Genomic DNA, 21,357 nt, shown 5'->3' with positions numbered 1-21,357 from the left:
GCAGAATTGGCACTGGTGACTTCACTGCATACTTTAAAAAAAAAACCAGCGTGATGCTTGAACCTATTAAACCACCCATTGCTTGCCACGAACTTTGGTTGGGGTTCGCTGTACTTATCCTTAATATCTTTATAAATACTTGTTACTTTTGCTTGAATGGTTATTAGACTCAAGGGCACTTGCTTCTGAATCTGATTTTCCATCCATATTATTGACAGCTGTTCCATCTTGATATAGTACCTGAACACTGTTTTGTGATCACTGTTGATCTTAAGTGCATTGATCCTTTGACATGTTCTTTTATACATGCACTGTCCTTTAAAATAGTATTCACCATTGAAAGAGCGAGACCTAATTCCCTTGCAATAGGTGACAGACTTTGTCCGGCTTCGTACTTAATCATTTTCATCTTCATTAATTTCTAAATCAATTTTGTTTTGTTTCCTGGCACTACCACTACTTTGCACTTTTCGTTGGTTCCCTTTATTATTTTAATATGTAACTAGGAATGAAGAGAAGTTTCTGAAAATTTGTTTTTTATATGATTGAATATTTCAGTGAAGGGGAACACATTAGCATTAGTAGAGGAATATGATGCAAGAAAGCAAGCTTAAGCAGCATCAGCCAAAAAAAAAAACAAAAAAACTTCCACTTCACTCCTCTGTTCGTTCAAAATACCTGTCCAGCTGAGCCTTAAATTTATTTAGGCTATCAATTTCCACAACAAGGGATGGAAGTCTGTTCCATCAACCAACTACCCGCTGGCTAAAGGCAAATTTCCACACATCTATCCTACATCTGTCTTTCCTCGGTTTGAATTTATGCCCTCTTAGTTGATTATTCTGAGCAAGAGGCAAAATCCCATCAGCATTGAACATGCTCAAACCATTCAAGGCCTTATACAACTCTATCAGATCACCTCGCTGGTGCCTAGTCTCCAGACACTGTAATTTGCAAAACTTAAGCCTTTCTTCATAAGAGCAACCCTTTGTTCCATTCACTAACCTTGTTGCCCTTCTCTGTACTCATTCTAGCCACTCTACATCCTTCTTGAAATGAGACCTCCAGACCTGTGTACAGTACTCAAGGTGTGGCCTGACCTTGCCTTATACAAGGGAATAATCACCTCCTTATCCCTGCTAGAAAAATTCCTGTATATCGTTGATAAGACACCATGAGCTACTCTTGCAGCCCGTCTGCACTGCTCAGAGAACTTCATATCTGCCTGCACAGCTACCCCTAGGTCCTTTTCATTCTCTACAACTGTCAGTGTAGTACCACAGAGTTGATACGTTTCTCTGGGGTTGCTGTTTCCCATATGTGCTCAACCTTTCCAGATCCTGTTGCAGCAGCATAGCATCAGTAGTGTCCTTAACAATCCTGCCAACTGTTGTATCGTCTGCAATCTTGGACATTAAGCTTGATATACCATCATCAATATTATTTATAAATACAGAAAACAATAATGGACCCAACACTGAACCCTGAGGGACTCTACTAATAACATTAGTCCACGATGAGCAGTGCCTATTGATTACCACTCTCTGTCTTCTCCCCCTCAATCATCCCTTTATTCATAGCAGCAATTTGCCTCCAATGCCACACTGCTGCAATTTGTGCAGCAGTCTTCCATGTGCAACATTATCAGAAGCCTTTCTAAGATCCAAGAATATAATATTAAAGTTATTCCCTGCATCCAGCTCTTTTGTGACTGCATCATAGTATCCAATGAAATTGGTCAGGCAAGACTTCCCCTTAACAAAACCATGCTGTGTCCGAGCTATAACTGAAGTCTTGTCTAGATGATCCTGCAGTGCTTCTTTAACCAGTGTCTCCATTAATTTTCCTGGAACAGAAGTTAAACTCACAGGTCTATAATGACTTGTGTCAGCCTTTGATCCTCCTTTGTGAATTGGGGTTACATTTGCACATCTCCAGTCTGTCCAAGGAAGCTCTCATAATTATGGCTAAGGGTTTGCTTTCTTCCTTTGCTACCTCCTTTAATATAAATGGATAGATCCCATCCACCCCAGGTGCCTTTATTGTGTTTATCTTCAACAATTTCTCCTCCACTTTACTCTCAGTTATTACAAGATTATCTAACTTTCTGCCAGAGTTGAATACACCTCTGGCACCTACCCCCAGAAATGTGCTTTTAGAAAAATATCACAAAGGTGTTCAAAATTGATTCTTATAATGGGAACATATTCTTGATATCCCTGTCTCTCTGTACCTTTGCTTCAACTGTACTTTTGCTTCCATTGTATCTCCTTTTTCTCTGATATTTAATGGCCTCCTAAAATAGTCTTTTCTCTCTCTTTACTGTAAAAAATCTCTCTTTACTGTACGTTTGCTTCCATTGTATCTCCTTTTTCTCTGATATTCAGTGGCCTCCTAAAATAGTCTTTCCACCTTCTTATTTCATCTGGGGCGCCTCCGTAGCCAGGTGGGAAGGAGCAGCAGTACGTAGCATACACTTCTTGATTAGACCGGGGTTCAAACCCGTCACCACCAAATACGGCGGATGCGGAAAGGTCAGGAATGACCACCGCATATTCACAGAGCAATATGGCCTTAGTTGCTAATGCTCCTAAAAAAAAAAAAAAAAAAAAAAAATTTATTTCATCTGTAATTATTCTTCCCATCTCACCATACAAATTTTGCTCCCTAACCCTCCTCCAGGTCTTCACTAATTCAAATAACATCATTTTCTTATTATTAACATTCCACTGATCTTGTGACCATCTCCAACTATTTCTTCTTGTAACTTTTCTCTTTTAATCCCTTTTTTTTTGCTCCTCTATATTCTCTCACCATCTGACTTTTCTCCGTTACATTTTTACACTGCTTTCTAAAGACCTGTTCTTCCATAGAGTAGCCTCCTTTGCTCTCTCATTTCATCTTCTCACATTATTGTCTTCCCATACACTTCCTCCGTAGTGGAAACCAAAGCCTTTTTAAATCCTTTCCATTCCTCCTTTACTCCTTGTACTTCAATTTTCAGGTGTCAGTTTTTCTATATTTTCTCTTATACATTTTTCCTATATCCTTGTTTTTTAGTCTTCATATCTTAATCTTCCTCTCTTTCTTTTTTTTTATTTCTTTAATTGATGCTAGCACCCCCATCGGCGCCTCCATAGCCATGTGGGAAGGAGCAGCAGTGCGTAGCACACGCTTCTTGATTAGACCGGGGTTCGAGCCCATCACCACCAAATACGGAGGATGCAGAAAGATCAGGGAATGACCACCGCATATTACCGGAGCAATATGGCCTTAGTTGCTAATGCTCCTAAAAAAAAAAAAATAAATAAAAAATAACAAAACAATAATAATAATAGCTAGCACCCCCCTATAAGTAGTATATGATCACTGTCTATTGCTACTCCTGGTAATACCTTAATATCCTTCACTTTTGGCCGTAGGTCACTGCCTAATCAATATATAGTCAATTATAGACTTTTGCTTCCCATCCCAGCAATACCTTGTATAACTGTGACTGCTCCACTTCTGGAACCACCCATTCCTTATGCATGGGTCCAACATTCTTCACCCTGTTCATTTCTTCATCCCTTTTGAAATTTGCCTAAAACTTTTTCATATCCTCTTCTATCTATGCCAACTTTGAATTAAAATTCCTCATAACAATTTGATTGTCTTCCTTTGAATACTCTTCCTCAAACATAGCCATTTCCTTACTTTTGCCTCCTGTTTTTGGTGCATACCTTCAGAATGTTGATCCCCCTTTGTGTTCTACCATTGTTTTAATCTCTACCATCGTGATTTATTTGGTTAGGCTCCATTCTTGGCTCAATACTATACACACTCTGGTTTCCCCTCTTTTGTGTTTTAACAGGCATTAGTTGAGGCATATAATGCAAGAAAGCAAGCTTTTACAGCATCAGTCAAAAAAAAAAAAAAACCCTTCCCATTTCACCCATCAGTCACTCCAAATGTTTGTCTAGTTTAGCTTTAAATTTATTTAAGCTATCAACTTCCCCAACAACAGATGGAAGTCTTCCAGAAATCAACTATCCGTTGGCCAAAGGCAAATTTCCGCATGTCTATTCTACAACTGTCTTTCCTCAATTTGAATCTATGCCCGCCCAGGTTCTTAGTCTGAACAAGCGGAAATATCCCATCAGCATTGAGCCTGCTCAAACCATTCAAGGACTTATACACCTCAATCAGATCACCTCACAGGTGCTTAGTCTCCAGATGCTGCAACTTGCAGAACTTACACCTTTCTTCATAAGTGCACCCCTTTGTTCCTCTCACCAATCTTGTTGCCCTTCTCTGTACTCATTCTAGCCACTCTACATCCTTCCTAAAATGAGGCCTCCAGACATGTATACAGTACTCAAGGTGTGGCCTGACCATTGCCTTATACAAAGGGATAATCACCTCCTTGTCTCTGCTAGCAAAATTTCTACATATCATTGACAAAACCCCATGATCTGCTCTGGCAGCCCATCTGCACTGCTCAGAGAACACTTCATATCTGACTGCACAATTACTCCCAGGTTTCTTCCATTCTTCACCTCCCTGAGTGTAGTACCACACAGTTGGTACGTTTCTCTTGGGTTACTGCTACCCATATGCAGTACAGTCAGTCCTCGTTTAGCACGATAGTTGTGTTCCTAGAAACCCTCGTGCAATGCAAAATCGTGCAATATAAACAACAGGCCCTATGGGAAAAATAGGGTTAGGTGCCGACCACCAAAGATTGAACTCACATTTGTAACCAAAACATTACCAACAACACAATAAATAATCGTAATAAAATACTTACGTATTTTATTATGACTATTACGTAATAAAATATTGCTAATGCTTTTGCTTCTATCGTAAGCAAACTTGTTTTTTGTTTGATTTTCTATCCAAACAGATGACAGCTGTTCCATTTCTTCCAATTCTTTGTGTCTTAATCTAATGGATTTTATTTACACTTTGAGTTGTTCTTGCTATAAAAGTTGTTTTTATTTTCTCTGCATTCTTTGTAATTCTCGGCGTTGCCTCATTTAGGACTGTAGCACGTGCAATATCACATGGTCTTTCATTTCGCTCAAAGCGTTTTACAATTTCACATTTTTCTTCCATCGACAGAGGCGGACTGGCCATAAGCCTTACTGGGGAAACCCAGGTGGGCCGGAGGCCGGTGTGATTTTGGCTATAAACGCTAGTATGAGGCCACTACACATTTTCCTGGGTAAGAATTTTTGACCCAGTCTGCCTCTATTTATCGATAATTTTTGACCCAGTCCGCCTCTTCTTTTTCTCCCTGAATCTGCAGTGTCTTCACCAGGACGCTTTCTTTTCACACCTTTTAAGTATTTTACTCATTTTTAGGGAATAAAGAACAATTACAAAACGAGGAGGCACGCTTGATACACATAAACAAAGCTGCGTGCATGTAGCAACTGAATAAACAACACCGTAAAGGCATAGATACACTATTAGCACCTGATATTTTACTAAGGCAAATTTCTGGGGTTTACTACCATAAAACAATAAAAACAATTTCCAGTTGCTTTCCTGCTAGTGGAATCTGTTATAAACTGGTAGTAAACTCGATCTAATTGCATTTGTGATACCGATAGCTGGAATTTTACGTTCTTATGGTGAAATGCGTTTCTCCTTCACTGATACAAAAAACATAAATACATTTTCAGAATCTTCTCTTCATTCCTATCGTGTTGCGTTCGGTTGGGGTGATTCCGTGTTCGACTGCCATTTCTTGTAAACACAAAGGCGAATCGTGCATAAGTGAATTTGGTTCGTGTTATATAAGATATCGCTCCCCTATTTATAAATCGTGTATGATTGAATTCGTGTAGTGTAACCACGTGTTATACGAGGACTGACTGTACTTTCCATTTGTCAATGTTAAACTTCAGTTGCCACTTCTCAGCCCATCTACCTAACTTTTCTAGATGCTGTTGCAATATCATACTATCTTTAGTGTCATTAACAACCCAGCCAACCTTTGTATCATCTGCAAACTTGGACATTAAGCCTGATATACCTTCATCGACACCATTGATAAATACACAAACAGCAATGGGCCCAGCACCGAACCCTGGGGATTCCGCTAATAACATTAGTCTATGTAGAGCACTCTCTGCTGTCTCCCATTCAACCATCCCTTTATCCATTGCAGTAACAACTTGCCCTTAATGCCATACCACTCCAATTTGTACAGCAGTCTTGCATGTGCAACAGTATCAAAAGCTTTCCTGAAATCCAAGTATATATCAAAATTATTTTTTGCATCCAGTTCCTTTGTGACCACTTCGTAGTATCCAATCAAATTGATCAGACAAGCCTTCCCCTTAACAAACCCATGCCGTGTCTGAACTATTGCTGCTGTATTGTCTAGGTATTCCTGTATCATCTCTTTAACCAGTGACTCATTATTTTCCCCAGAAAAGTAGTTAAACTACCAGGTGTGTAATTATTTGTGTCACCCTTTGAATCCACTTTGTGAATTGGGGATGTGCACATGGGGACCTCCCTGACTCCAAGGATGCTCCCATAATTAGGGCAAAGGTTGATGACGTAGAGCGGATATCATCTTTTAAGGGCACAAAAGGTGATATAGTTGTACACGTTGGCACTAATGATATAAAGAGTAGAAGACCGGCAGAATTACTTAACAAGTACAGGTCACTGTTGAAAAAAAGCCGTGAATTAGGGTTGAATTTGAAAGTATCTGCAATTCTGCCCAGACACTTTCAAAGGTTTTTAGGAGGGAGTATATGATGAGAGCCTTGTCTATCAATTTGGCCCTGGAAAGATTGTGCAAGGCTCAAGGGTAGAATTTTTTTCAACCTGGACTGTACTTGTTAACAGGAGAGACTGCTTCTACAGGGATGGGATACACTTAAATAGAAAGGGTGCAAGAATGTTTGCTGATGCTATCGAGGCAGTGTTAGGTGGGTCGGAAAACTGCTAGATTGGGGGGTTACAAGGACTAATAGATTAACAGTAGCCACTGGCAGAGGTGAAAGAGATTCTTGCACTGCTTCTATTGGAATGAGCAGAAGCCTGAAAAACAAGATGCAGGATATTTCAGAGACTGCTGGTAGTCATTGCCGTACAAGTAAACACATGGGTTGTGTTAGGGTAGCTAAGAATAGAAACAGGTGCATGTATACTTGCGTGTACACCAATGCTAGGAGTTTAGTAAATAAATTTGATGAATTTGAGGTATTGCTCAAAACATCAAAGGCAGATATTGTTGGGATATCAGAGACGTGGTCACACAGATATAAGGAATGCAGAACTGGAATTTGGGAGTATAAAAGTCTACAGAAAGGATAGGAAGGGAGGAGGGGGTTATGCTAATAGTTAAGAAACACAAAATCCAAGGAAGTGAAGCCAGTCGACATCGCTGGACAGTGCAGTGTCGAGTCAGTTTGGTGTGACATAAGCATTGGGAGATCAAAATTGAGAGTAGGAGTGTGCTATAGGCCTAATGACTCTGATGAGTATAATAAGAAACTGTACAGGGAAATAGAGTGGGCCAGTAAATCAGAGTCTTATATATAATGGGCGATTTTAATTTCCCAGATATTGACTGGAATTTGGGGGCTGGTCACTCACACACTAGCAAGGCTTTTGTGGATTTATTGGATGATTGTTTTCTACATCAGCATGTTCGGGAGGCAACTAGAGGGAGTAATACTCTTGATTTGATTATCAGTAGTGATTCTTCATGCATTAAGAATCTGCAGATAAATGAACCACTAGGTGGCAGTGAACACAATGTGCTGAAGTGGGATTTACTGAAAGAGGTAACTACAATTAGGGGTAAAGGGAAGGGTTATTGCTTTCGTAAAGGCGACTACGATGGACTGAGACAGTATTTAAATTCTATACAGTTGGACCAACTGATGATGTTACCAACAGCAAACTCAAAATGGGAAGTATTCAAAGAAATTATCTTGGACGCTACTAGGCTTTACATGCCAACTAAGAAATATTGTTCAAGGTTTAGGCCTAAATAGATGAACTAATGAGACATATGACAGAGAAGAAAAATGCATGGGATACATACAAATTAACACGTGACACAGAAGACTATGATAGATACAAGTTGATCTGTAACCAAGTTACAAAGGAGGTTAGGCAGGCAAAGGCAGATTATGAGAAATCTTTGGCAAGGGATGCAAAGAAAAACAGCAAAAAGTTCTTTACTTATGTAAACTCTAGAAGGAAGGGGATGAATCAGATTGGTCCACTTGATATCGATGGGTGAACTGTGGATTATCCCGCTCAGGTAGCTAACAAACTAAATGAATATTTTGCATTGACATTCACACACGAGGAGTTATTCAGCGAGGGGAATGCCAAAGGTGTATTCAACTCTGGCAGTAAGCTAGAGAATCTTGTAATAACAGAGTAAAGTGGAGGAGAAATTGTTGAAGATAAACACAAGAAAGGCACCCGGGGTGGATGGGATCTATCCAGTTATATTAAAGAAGGCAGCAAAGGAAGTAAGCAAACCCTTAGCCATAATTATGAGAGCTTCCTTGGACTTAGGGGAGGTACCAACAGACTGGAGATGTGCAAATGTGACCTCCAATTCACAAAGGAGGATCAAAGGCTGACACAAGTAATTATAGACCTGAGTTTAACTTCTGTTCCAGGAAAATTAATGGAGGCACTGGTTAAAGAAACACTGCAGGATCATCTAGACAAGACTTCCGTTATAGCTCGGACACACCATGGTTTTGTTAAGGTGAAGTCTTGCCTGACCAATTTGATTGGATACTATGATGCAGTCACAAAAGAACTGGATGCAGGGAATAACTTTAATATTATATACTTAGATCTGAGAAAGGCTTTTGATACTGTTGCACATGGAAGACTGCTGCACAAATTGGAGCAGTGTGGCATTGGAGGCAAATTGCTGCTATGGATAAAGGGGTGGTTGAGGGGGAGAAGACAGAGTGGTAATCAATGGACACTGCTCATCGTGGACTAATGTTATCAGTGGACTCCCTCAGGGTTCAGTGTTGGGTCCATTATTGTTTTCTGTATTTATAAATGATATTGATGATGGTATATCAAGCTTAATGTCCAAGTTTGCAGACGATACAAAGGTTGGCAGGGTTGTCAAGGATACTACTGACACTATCCTGCTGCAACAGGATCTGGAAAGGTTGAGCAGATGGGCTGAGAGGTGGCAAATGAAGTTTAACATTGACAAATGTAAAGTACTACATATGGGAAACAGCAACCCCAGAGCAACGTATCAACTGTGTGTTACTACACTGACAGTGGTAGAGAGTGAAAAGGACCTGGGGATAATTGTGCAGGCAGATATGAGGTTATCTGAGCAGTGCAGACGGGCTGCAAGAGTAGCTCATTGTGTATTGTCAATGATATATAGGAATTTTTCTAGCAGGGATAAGGAGGTGATTATTCCCTTGTATAAGACAATGGTCAGGCCACACCTAGAGTACTGTATACAGGTCTGGAGGCCTCATTTCAAGAAGGATGTAGAGCTGCTGGAACGAGTAGAGAGAAGGGCAACAAGATTAGTGAATGGAACAAAGGGGTGCTCTTTCGAAGAAAGGCTTAAGTTTTGCAAATTACAGTGTCTGGAGACTAGGCACCAGGGAGGTGATCTGATAGAGGTGTATAAGGCCTTGAATGGTTTGAGCATGCTCAATGCTGATGGGATTTTGCCTCTTGCTCAGAATAATCACCTGAGAGGGCATAAATTCAAACTGAGGAAAGACAGATATAGGATAGATGTGCGGAAATTTGCTTTAGCCAGTGGGTGGTTGGTTGGTGGAACAGACTTCCATCCCTTGTCGTGGAAGTTGATAGCCTAAATAAGTTTAAGGCTCAGCTGGACAGGTATTTCGAACGAACAGAGGGGTGAAGTGGAAGTGGGTTTTTTTTTTTTTTTTATTTGGCTGATGCTGCATAAGCTTGCTTTCTTGCATCAAATGCCTCTACTAATGCTAATAATTATGGCTAAGGGCCCTACGTCCCTCACTGCCTCCTTCTTTATAACTGGATAGATTTCATCAGCCCCAGGTGCCTTTTTTATATTTAACTTCATGTTTATGTTTAACAGTTGTGATTGTTTAACAGTTGTGATGACTAGGAGATGTAATGATTATGGTTATTATTCCCAAAAGAAGGAAAGATGTTATGTTGCACAAAATCTTCTTGTAGATTTCCTTTTGATCCAGAAACTTTCAAAAGCACCAAATGTATTGTCATTTTGCACAAATATTGCCACTTTCAAATTTCTGGTTTTAAGCATCTATAGATACATAAACATACTTCTTATTATGAATTTCATAGTGGTAATCAGTGAATTGTACCACCTAATCCAACTGGTCTGAAAAATTATGATCAAATATCATTATATCTGAAAAGCTGAAATGGAACTATGTATATGAGCAAAATGAGCTGTACTATGACTTTCATCAACCGGTGAAATACCACCACTCTGCTTATTGGAGGCTTGAAATGGCGAAACCCATGTTTAGTCTCTAGAGCAAAGTTTCCGGCATCCCCCTCCCATACTTCTCCTTGAACCCATTCAAGGTACTAAGTACTATAGGTTTTGATACCTTTCGTGTTTGGGGTTTTCATAAAAAAAAAAAAAAAAAAAAAAACTTTTTACAAAAAGGAAGATTTATTCTTTGTGTGTCTTCTTAATGAATACATGGAAGATAAAAAAAAAAAAAAAAGAAAGAAAGGTTTCCAGTTTCAGAATAGATATTTGATTACAGTTTTCAAGTAGTATGACAGCATGTATATGATCCTTAAAGGCTAATATTAAAACTGTTGGTGGTCACCTTGCTTGCTTCTGAACTATATTCTGATGTAAAAATCAAGTAAACAAGAATTTGTGGTGTGTAACACAGATTTTTGGCAAATTTTCTACAACGGATATTGAGATTAAATAAATGTTTGAAACGAGTATTACATGGAACAATATATAGAAATACAGTAGAACTTCAATTATCTGTCAGGGTACAGGACTGAGACCATGACGGATAAAAGAATATGTACATTAAAAACCTTATACATACAATAGACTGGGTCATCTAATTTGTTTATTTTATTACATAATACATAACCTAATAAAATTTAATTAAACTTTAATTATTATTTTTTACTGGGTCATCAAAAAAATCATAGTACAGATATCTGCATACATACCTATTTTTAATATTTTGACTTACATTGGTTTAGTAATGTCATAAAAAAAATTTAAAATAAAACAATATTACATAATTAAATTTATTTTCTAAAAAAGTCAGTCAATTTCTTTTGTTTCATTACTCCTTGAGCCTTTTGGGAGGCAGTGTTACAAATTTTATGCAAAAGTCACTTTCATAGCATTTTATTCTTATCGTACCTCCAACCTCGTACCAGTGCACTTTTACAATATAGTTTCAGCTTCACAGTGGCTAATTATGTCTGTTCTATCAGCAGCAGCAGCTTTTTCTTCCTGTTTCAGAATCATCCAAAATTGTCATCACTTTTTGCACAATTTCATCGTCGTCTAAAATTTTGCATCCAATGTCCAGCCAATCATTTACTTCTTCCATCGAAATATTTTTAAAACCAGAAACATTCGAACATAACTGCAAAATTTCAGTTTCTTTGTATTGTTTGAACTGAAACATCATTCCAGGCATCAGTGACATTGAAAATTGCATCTTTTATAGTGTAGCTTTTCCAAAGCTCTTATTACATCTAATTTATTTTCTGCCAAAAGTTTTTGAATGAACATTTTGTGATATTGTGGTAAACCTTTTGATGCTAAATGTGATCTTACATATGGTACATATATTTTATGAAACCAATCATGAAATATATTTTTGCTCATCCACATGTTGTTTTGTGAGAAATATTTAATGGGAATGCATTTAAATTAAAACATTGCGAATCCAGTCGTTCATTTTTAGCAAACTTCATTGTTTTATGACTTTTAACAAGACCATCAGCGGTTTCCATTTTTGACATGTGGTTTTCAATTTTGTCTGCATCATGCTTTATATCATTTACTGTTGTTCTTCCTATTCCATAAATCGATGCTATACGTGTAGCACTTTCACATTTTCTTAGACGATTATGATTATTTCAATTTTTGAAACACATTGAAATGACAGACAAATTACAAAAGTTTGTCTGTCATTTCAATGTGTTTGCTAAATAAAAAATATTAAAATATGAAACAAGAGGTTAAAGTACAACTGTATACAGGAAGTTGTAAACAAAAACTGAGTGACACATGGCACCAATATCACAATGCATTATGGCATGGTGCTGTTAAGTGACAGTTAACAGACTGATGGTAAATAGGGAATGGACAAAAAATAAGTTCTACTGTATTCATCTACCCTGTTTCAGATTACAATTAAGAGTGGTAGTTTCAAATAGTTTAATAAATGCAGTAGCAAATTTTTGAAAGGAGAAATCATTTTTATTCAGAATTCTTTTTAAATTCTGAATGGATTATTTATCTATTATTTCTGCTTATATATGATTCAAGCAGACCTCTTAATGTCCTAATTCTGCATTGTATTTCAGCTGGTTGTCTATTCCAACTTATTACAATTTGCAAATGTCTTGCAGCTTATTTGAATGCAGATGGGTTAATAATAACATTAACAGTTCATATACAATACTTTCTGACCATCTAATATCAGTAATTTTACTTTAAACGTGGCTTAACTTGCCAGTATTACAATGTTTAAAAATTATTGTAACTGCTAGTCTGCTCTGCTTTAATTCTCTCTCTCTCTCTCTCTCTCTCTCTCTCTCTCTCTCTCTCTCTCAGCATTCATGATAATATAGTAGTTTTGCCACTTGTTTGGAGAAGCTGCATTTGATTCCTGTTTGTGACTGGATGAATTTCTCAAGTCCTCTTCAACTGTGGCTGTAGTTCATTAATCTCAGGTGGAGGAAGTAGGAGTTTATCTCTTTGAGGAATTCTGGATTTCTCAACCTGCACAACACACAGATTGGCCCATGAATACAACTTGTACAAGCATAATACACAGTGGTGCAGTATGGTCTAAGTCACTGATGCACTTAAACCCCTTCTCTCTCTTTCTGCTGCTGTGTATGTTGTAGACAATATATGTTGTTGCACAACCACATGAGTCTTCTACAACAAACATATTGAGATTAAATAGAAGTTTTTCAGAAGAAGAAGCAGATGTTCATAATATTTGATGATAATATGTACTTCAGATTCATATTAAAAAAAAAAAAAAAAAATTAAGTCTGCCTCATTCAAAAATCCTCTTATTATTCCTCCTGAATGCATTAGTAATGGTTGGTAAACTATTATTACTTTAAAATATTTGCTTACTGGTAAAAATGATAGAAATTCCTGTAATAACATACTCACAACAAACCTGTAATAACAAACAGAATTGATAAATAAAGAACATCATACAATAAAATGGATTCAGGTAACCTCTGGATTTCTTGTTAGTTATCTGGCTAACCAACTAGAAATTTAGTAAAATAAATTTTTTTAAAAATTCTGTAGCTTTTCAAACTATTAATTTACAATGTATTTTAATAATTCTCCTTGCAATTGCTAGTGGAAAATCAGTGGCTCTAGCAATAACCACAGCATGACAGCATGTTCACTTGCTTTGAAGTGTTTAAAATGTCTAATTTTACATTAACTTGTTTTTGCTGTATCTGAGCAGAAAATACAGTATAATCACTGGATTTTTACTGATTTGAACTTAATGAATTTTATGGGCAAATGATGGATTTTAATAGCACAATAATGTCACAAAGAATTGTGTACAGTTTCAAGTGCTGTTGAGTTGTGTTGCCATATGGATGAATGAAGGTAATTTGGTTTCTTATTATCATGTAGTTGTATTGTGCCAATGGTAATGTAATAAATGAGTATGCATAGTGTTAACCTGGAAAAAATTTGGTACATCATACGGTCATATTTTGCAAGTAACGTTATTGCAAAGTATTTTAAGTGCTGACATTATGCGACGAGTGTAGTTTTTCCATTCAAAATAATGAAATATGTTTCATTTCAAATTTCTGTTTGAGTGTGTAGGGTGTTTTTAATGAAAACTGAGAAACTGAAGAAATCAAAATGAAAAACCAAATGAATTTCAGTGATTATTAATATTATCTGTTTTATTAAAAAATATTTTTTTGTAGAGCATCAGTTTATTCTAGAAATCAGATATAAGATGTGGTTTTTATAGGTTCAAGACAAACATTCTTTGCCAACCAGATCTGTCATTATGCTGACATTTATGCTTGTACATTCATGAACCTAATGTACTATCCCTTTTGTTACATGTTCAGAGCCCCTCCTATGTTGGTAAGTTATTATTACTTTAAAATATTTTCTTTTGCTTACTGGCCAAAATGATAGGGATTCCTGTAATAACATACATTGTGTTGCTGTGTGCAAAAGCAGAATTGATAGATAAAGAACATATGTTCTTTATCTATCAATTCTGCAATTTGTATGTGCAATCTCATACAAATGAAATTGAACATACCTCTGCTTCTTTAAAAGAATACCAGTGAACTGCAAGTACCTGCATTTCCACCAAAAGTAATGATTGGATCGTAGCTGTTTGGTATTGCAGCCACATCTGTCCTCAAAAATTGTATAATGCCCTCAGTTGTATAATGCTTGAAAAATCAAAAAATAAAGTACATACAGGTAGGGAAGCTAAGGCAGACACCATCCACTTTAACTGCAGGACTAGAGAGCATTAGCAGGACTGCATGCATCATTCATCAAATATTCCAATTCTGCAGCTAATTGGTTTTCTCAACCACTATGAGATGTTCTCATATCTAACTTAAATTGGGGGGGCTGTATAAATTGTGATGTGGTAGCCAGTGCTCTATTTTTAAAACACAAATTTAATCTTGCCCTGAGATTTTCCGGTATTGCAAATGCTAAAATATTTAGTGCCCTTTGCAGGAAACAGTGGTTAACATGACTTCATGATTCCCCCCCCCCCCATACAAGTGGAAATGATCTGACTTTGAGTCCCATCCTCCAAGAATATTTACCATTTTGTTGTAGCATCTTCTGCTTGCATATTATTTGCATGGGCACTGTGATTGGAATGGAAAAAGACTGATTTAATGCAGCCAAAGTTTCATTCTGTGTTAAGCAATGCCAACATGCCCACAATCAGTAGCTGAATTGACTGCTATGTTGAAGCAAGAATGGACTAAAATACTGTCTCCTTTTATCAAAAATTGGTTTGGAATATACTGATGAGAATATAGTTTATAATTAATTATTATTGGTGCACCCGGTATACTATTAAATATTGTTAAATAATTAATTAATTAATAATTAATTAATTATTAATTAATTAATTAATTAATAATTAATTAATTAATTAATAATTAATTAATTAATTATTTTTCTCTGTTCTCTATAGAACAGAGAAAAATAAGAATTAAGATATCCTCAATGACAAAGATATATTAAGGCATGTTTTCCCAGATAAATTATACCAGATTAGTCTATAATCAAATTATGGCAGTCTACTCTGTGCAAGGAACATAGAGAGGAAGTAGTTTGCTTGACCCTGTACAAGACACCTTTTTTTTTTTTCTTTCTTTTGAGGGCTGATGATGACGCACTGTGTCATCATCCCTCAAACCAACTTTATTTGGTGTACAGTGGGATTCTGGTTATTTGGGCCACCAGTTAATTGGGGCAGCTGTTTAAAATCTTAAAGAACAGAGCTAATCAAGAAAATAGTCAGGGTTTTCTTTGCTTAATTGGGGCAGGAGACTGCAGCACTCAAGATTACCCTACGATTGTCTCCAACCTGACCACGTGGTTCAGTCAGATTTCTGGAAGTCACAACCATAAAACAATTAGCAGTTTCCACTTTATTGGGCTTTTCTGTTAGTGCAATCTATTATAAATGGGTAGTAAACTTGATCTTATTGCATTTGTGATAATACCGATAGCTGGAATTCTGTGGGTTTTTTGTTATTATGGTGAAATATGGTTCCTCTTCCATGAAATCTTCAGTCATATAAAAAACAAATAAAATTTTCAGAATGTTCTCTTCATTCCTATTTTTTAAGCTTCGCAACTTTTTACTCCGTTCTCACTTGCGCATATCGTGTTAGTTGCAATTTGTGCTTGCTGTGTTCTTTGTTATTGATTGCTTACCTTTTTTACTATTTTAAATTTTAAACCTCCCTCCAAAATATCAGTGAACAGAAATATCATGTAGTTAGTATGTACGTATTAATTAAGCTATGCGCGTAAGCGTAAATTTATTTTAACTTGTGGAAATTATCCTTCTGATTTTCACGGAAGAATATTTTCCACAGGAAATTATCTACAGGCTATAAAAGTAAAGGTAAATTTGCACTTAATTTATTTTTACCTTTACTTTTATAGCCTGTAGATAATATTCCTTCTATTTTTGCTTATTAGAATCAAGGCTAGAATTAAAATATTTCAATTCACTAATGTGATCACTATAACCAGTACTTACTCCATATTGTATAGTGAATGGTATTTTACCATGGCGAGTCCATCATAACGTGATCTGATTGTACATTGAATGAGTCGTTATGATTGAGACTGTACATGAAACTTCCCATAATTGGGGCAGTCCCTTAATCGGGCCAAAGTGCACTTAGTCTCAACATGTCCCAAATAACCGGAATCCACTGTTATTCAGTTTCATCTAGATGAGGGTACCAAAATCTTATTTTATAGGTTTGAAGCTGATGCCCCAATAAAATCATCCAACTATAGAATATACATCTTAGTTATCATATTCTGTACAGTTTTGACATTAATTTCTGATTATAAGCCATAAACTGCTCTATAATTAAGAATGGATTCTTTGTATATATAAATTTATCAAATAATCTCTTGTATCTCTTCTGTTCAATAGTGGAATTTTCAGTGGCTGGTTCTTATGAACAAATATCTATTTCTGTCCATAAATATCTATATCTATAAATGTTTACCATTTTTTATCCATATTGAAACAAAACAAATTGAGATATTTTAATAATACCTTCTTCCACTGCTAGGAAAGAATGGGTCATCAGGGATAAAGCATTGGTCTTATCTTATGACTGCATTTTCCTGCCAATTGTGGGATATGCATCACATATCTGGTTGGGCTCCGCTTTTACAGAAATTCATGTGCAAAAGATCTTTTCAATTCAGCGATCCTATTGAAGATGTGTATGATCTGTCAAACTAACTACTGATGCACTACAAGTTTTTATAGGTTGTCTACCACTGGATTTACATTTGGTGTTTCTATCAATGAATTATCATCTAAGAAAGCGGCTGCCATATGTTGTCACTTGAAATTGATTGTGATGCAAATTACAAAGAGGAAAGGAAGTGTCTATGGAAGAAATTGGCGAAATAGTGGCAAGAATTGATGGAGCAATCGTGTGAAAGAAATGTTAATGAAAACTTTTTTTTTCTGATAGTAAATGTTAATGGTAAGCAGTGAGCAACATGCTTTAAACCCAGTCTCATCTTTTGATTGGACATGGTTCGTTTTTGCAAAGTTAATGGAATTTGGAATCGCTCTACATACTTGTGGACTCCCAGAAGATTGGAACCATCTTTTCTATGAACGTGCTGAGTTATGAACGTGCTGAGTATTGTGACTTGAGAGGACAATTAATCGATGGATGTGAACACCTGTTGGATAAAAAGATTTTTACACCCTTATAAATTTTGTGGTCTATCTAGAAAATGGCAGTTCTTGTTGCAGTTGGAGGAGCATGAGCCAGATACTAAATGGCAGTTAAAAGAGACATGGCATGCTATATTAGAACAGAATATTATTTTGGTACATGGGGTGGTTGCAGGATGAGTGGTACCGTTCTGATTATAGGTGGGAGCCTACCCTGTGAACACTATGGCTTCTAAAAAAACCCTCATGATACATCCTCCAGATGTCTCTTCCACTAACAGGTGATACAGAGCAGTTGTTGAGGAGACTGCTGACACGTTTTGGACAGACTTGTATTGGAGAAATTGGGGCTCTAGTAGAGGGTGAGACCACCACAATGAGCCTGTTGGATTGAATTATGGTTGCTTCCTCGATGCTGTGGATTATTGTAGTTCCAGAAACTGTATATGGAGACTGACTATGATATTTCCCTTTACTGTTAACTGCTGTACTGTTGAGACTGTTCAGGTTTGAGGAAAAGTTGACTCCTTCATTGTGACTGCATTTCTGGTTTAGAATTCCACTTCCTGGATTGGACTTCTACTCATTTTGAATCTTCATGGTAGACCTACAAGTGTCAATTGGATTCTTGGAGATCATCAAAACCCTATATTGGGACTTTAGTGTCAGACCCTCCATGGTTTTGCATGTGATATGTACATTACATTACAATGAACCGACCCTCTACAAGGGCATCTGAGATAATTGTACATCAACATTGTTCAGTGGTACAGCATTGCAAATAGGTTGCAGGATTGCTGGGAAAGCTGGCTGGGATCACATAGTAGAATAAAAAATAAAAAAAAGTACATTTTTCCCCTTTGATTTAGATAGGACCTACATCCAGGATTAGCATACTGCTATTCAGTGTTCTAAGTGAGCCTTTGGATGCACACTGCCAGTAGCTTCTGATAAGCCCCATGTAAGAGTGAAATATTTTAATAAAACAGAACTCAGCAAAGGTTTTTTTTTTTTTTTTTTTTTTAAACACAACTGTGGCTAGGACTGATGCTGTCATCAGTCCTAGCCATTTTTTCCCTTCACTGAATTGAATTTTCATATGACTTAGATTGATCAATTTCATTTTCTTAATCTAAGTGAAAATTTGTGGCACCTCCAATGCTGATACCATAGGTGAGAGATGAAGTGGCATGCGTGACATTGGTTTGCCATAAATTGTCAGAAATTATGATTCTGAATATTTACAACCTTTTAGTGTTAACTTAGCACAAGTAAATAGGGACATTAATGAGCTCCTCATGACATTGATTCTGTGAAGATGGGTATTTATTTTATATATATATATTTTTTTATAATCACTTAACATAATTCTTTTATGCAATTGACAAAAACATTTTGTGGCTGAAGACATGGATCAGTGGGGATATTGATTCCGATTCTTTTGAATCTGCTCCCAGGTGGCATGCAATGCATTTCCACCACAAATGTGGTATGCTACAGGAAAAGATTTAAAAAATATATATATATATTAATTTGAAGACAATCTTGTTTCACTCTCTATCAGCAGTAAAAACCAGTAGGCTTCACTGCTGACGTGTAATTGTGTGCAGAATTATATAGCAACAAAGATCTCATTGAAATCTTTCAAATATTATTATCGTTTTTTTTTATAATAAAAAAAATTGGGACTACTTTGTAATTTCAGTCAACTTTTTTTTGGGCATGCAGAAATTCTTATTTTTGGCATGCAGGGTGGAAAAAGTTTGCTATTTCTGTACTAAACAATTGCATTAGGTATTGTCAACATCCCAGTTGAAGCAAATCATTGCATTCCATTTTCTTTGGCATCTCTTTTTATGCCTTCAAACCTTCCCACAATATTTTTAACAGTGAATAAGTTTTCAACCAGCTAGCTGTAGAAATTATTACATTTCTAATCTATGTTTTGTGTATTCCCTTGATATTAGGAGAAATTTGATTTTGCTAACTGTTGTTTTAGTTGCAATTACAAATTTATAAAAAAAAAACAAAAAAAAACAAAAAAAAACAGCATTTTATCCACATGTAATATTTTTAGATGCCACATGAATCCACAGTTGAGCATGATGAGTGTTCTCTTATATTGAATGGAGAATCAGAAGAAAATTTTGACCAGCCACATGAATCAACGTTGCGAAGACGTTCAAGGCTTGAAAATAGTGAAAGTTCAGTTCCACATCTCTATCCCGAGACCCCTGATGTTATTACTCATCATCATGATACAGATGATGAAGATGATACAGATAAGTCAATAGACCAATAAAATGCAAACACTTAATTTGGGGTTATGGACTGTGTTTATTTGGACTCTTTCCAGTGAAGCTGATGGACATATTTCTGGCTGCAGATTCTGTGAATTATTAACTGACTTTTTTCAGTTTGTTGTAAGAGTGGTCTTGTATGAAGAATTATGTAATTTGTGTAATTTAGACTTGTAAATTTTTTGTGTAAAAAATGTGAAGAATTTTTCAGAACTTTTAATACTGTATTCATGTTTAAAGTGTATATTCCTACCTTATTTTATGCATAAAACTCTTTTTGAAGATTTCTGTACTATTTCTTGCATCATATTTAAATTATAATTAACTAAATCTGCATTTGTTTGAAATTTGTATATTAATTCTTTACGCAATGTATTAAAATATAACACTTTTAGCTTTTGCTGACTTATAATAACTAGTTGATGTTATGCCTTTATTTTATTTCCTCTTTTCATTTTAGACAAAAAAAAAGTAAGAATTTTTTTGTTTAAATTGAAATTTATGAACCACTGATTTCAGTTATATTAATAGGATGGGTAAACAAAGAAAATGGAAATATTTTTAATAGCTTCTTTTCCCTGTATCTCTGTTCGGTCCTAAGAAAACCTCTTACTTCATATCAGGAGGGGGGGGAAAAAAAGCACTAATATGCAAGCTGTCTGTCTATTTTACTACATATCCTTTGAATAAAATACATAGCTAGAATATCAAGTATTTTAATATTCTGAAGTTATTTTGCATTAGATAACTTGTTTTTATCAAAAATAATACTTTTAGGGAAGAAGTAACACTGTCTCTCTCTATATATATATAACAAGCAATTTTTTTGTAATGTATTTTTAAAATGATACTTTTCATTTATAAAATAGGCAAATAAGTCTCTTAGTAATCGCATTCCAAGATTCAATAAAATTTTGTTACTGTCAACATTCCATAAAATGCTGTATTACAATGCTAAAAAGTGTTACCAAATTTTTATGAATAACAATAAATTGTGCTATTTGAAATTGCAGCTGCTGCTTTCAAAAATGTTTTGTCTTTTCTTTTTTTCTTTTTTTGCTTTACAGAGGCAAGTTTAAATAAAAGGGAGAGAGATGAACTGTGTGTGTGTATATATATCATAAGTATAATAGTGTATTGTACTATACAGTATAACACAATTATTCAGAATAGAAGCATTCAAAGTGAGCCGTGAGGCCAAAAGAACCTATGAAGGCTAAGATAGTCTGAGTTGGGTTTTTGCGTTATACCCTATAAATAAATAATTATTAATAAAATAAAAGGAAAGTAAAATAATAATGTTGAGGCCAAATAATGATAATAGGCTACATTGAATGGTACGTTGATGAGTGCTAGCACCA

At 35.9% G+C, this 21,357-nt stretch overlaps 1 protein-coding gene across 4 annotated transcripts in view; it reads left to right on the top strand.

Moving 5' to 3' along the window:
- Positions 1-20,768, top strand: part of Nt5b (5' nucleotidase B) — a 589,792-nt gene extending 569,024 nt beyond the window's left edge. For 3 of the 4 annotated variants that reach the window (XM_090374117.1, XM_090374115.1, XM_090374118.1), the window contains exons 17-18: positions 14,232-14,350; positions 19,774-20,768. In XM_090374117.1, coding sequence (XP_090230243.1) covers positions 14,232-14,350; positions 19,774-19,998 — 344 coding nt within the window. In that variant the 3' untranslated portion in view covers positions 19,999-20,768. The remainder of the gene's footprint in view (positions 1-14,231; positions 14,351-19,773) is intronic. The other variant, XR_016546972.1, reaches the window with a different exon arrangement.
- The last annotated feature ends 589 nt before the right edge of the window (positions 20,769-21,357 follow it).

The sequence above is a fragment of the Mastigoproctus giganteus genome, chromosome 5 (genome assembly GCF_048544385.1).
Source record: "Mastigoproctus giganteus isolate SK-2022 chromosome 5, ASM4854438v1, whole genome shotgun sequence".
Taxonomy (NCBI): domain Eukaryota; kingdom Metazoa; phylum Arthropoda; class Arachnida; order Uropygi; family Thelyphonidae; genus Mastigoproctus; species Mastigoproctus giganteus.
The sequence above is the reverse complement of the archived record's forward strand: the minus strand, read 5'-3'. Positions and strand labels throughout refer to the sequence as shown.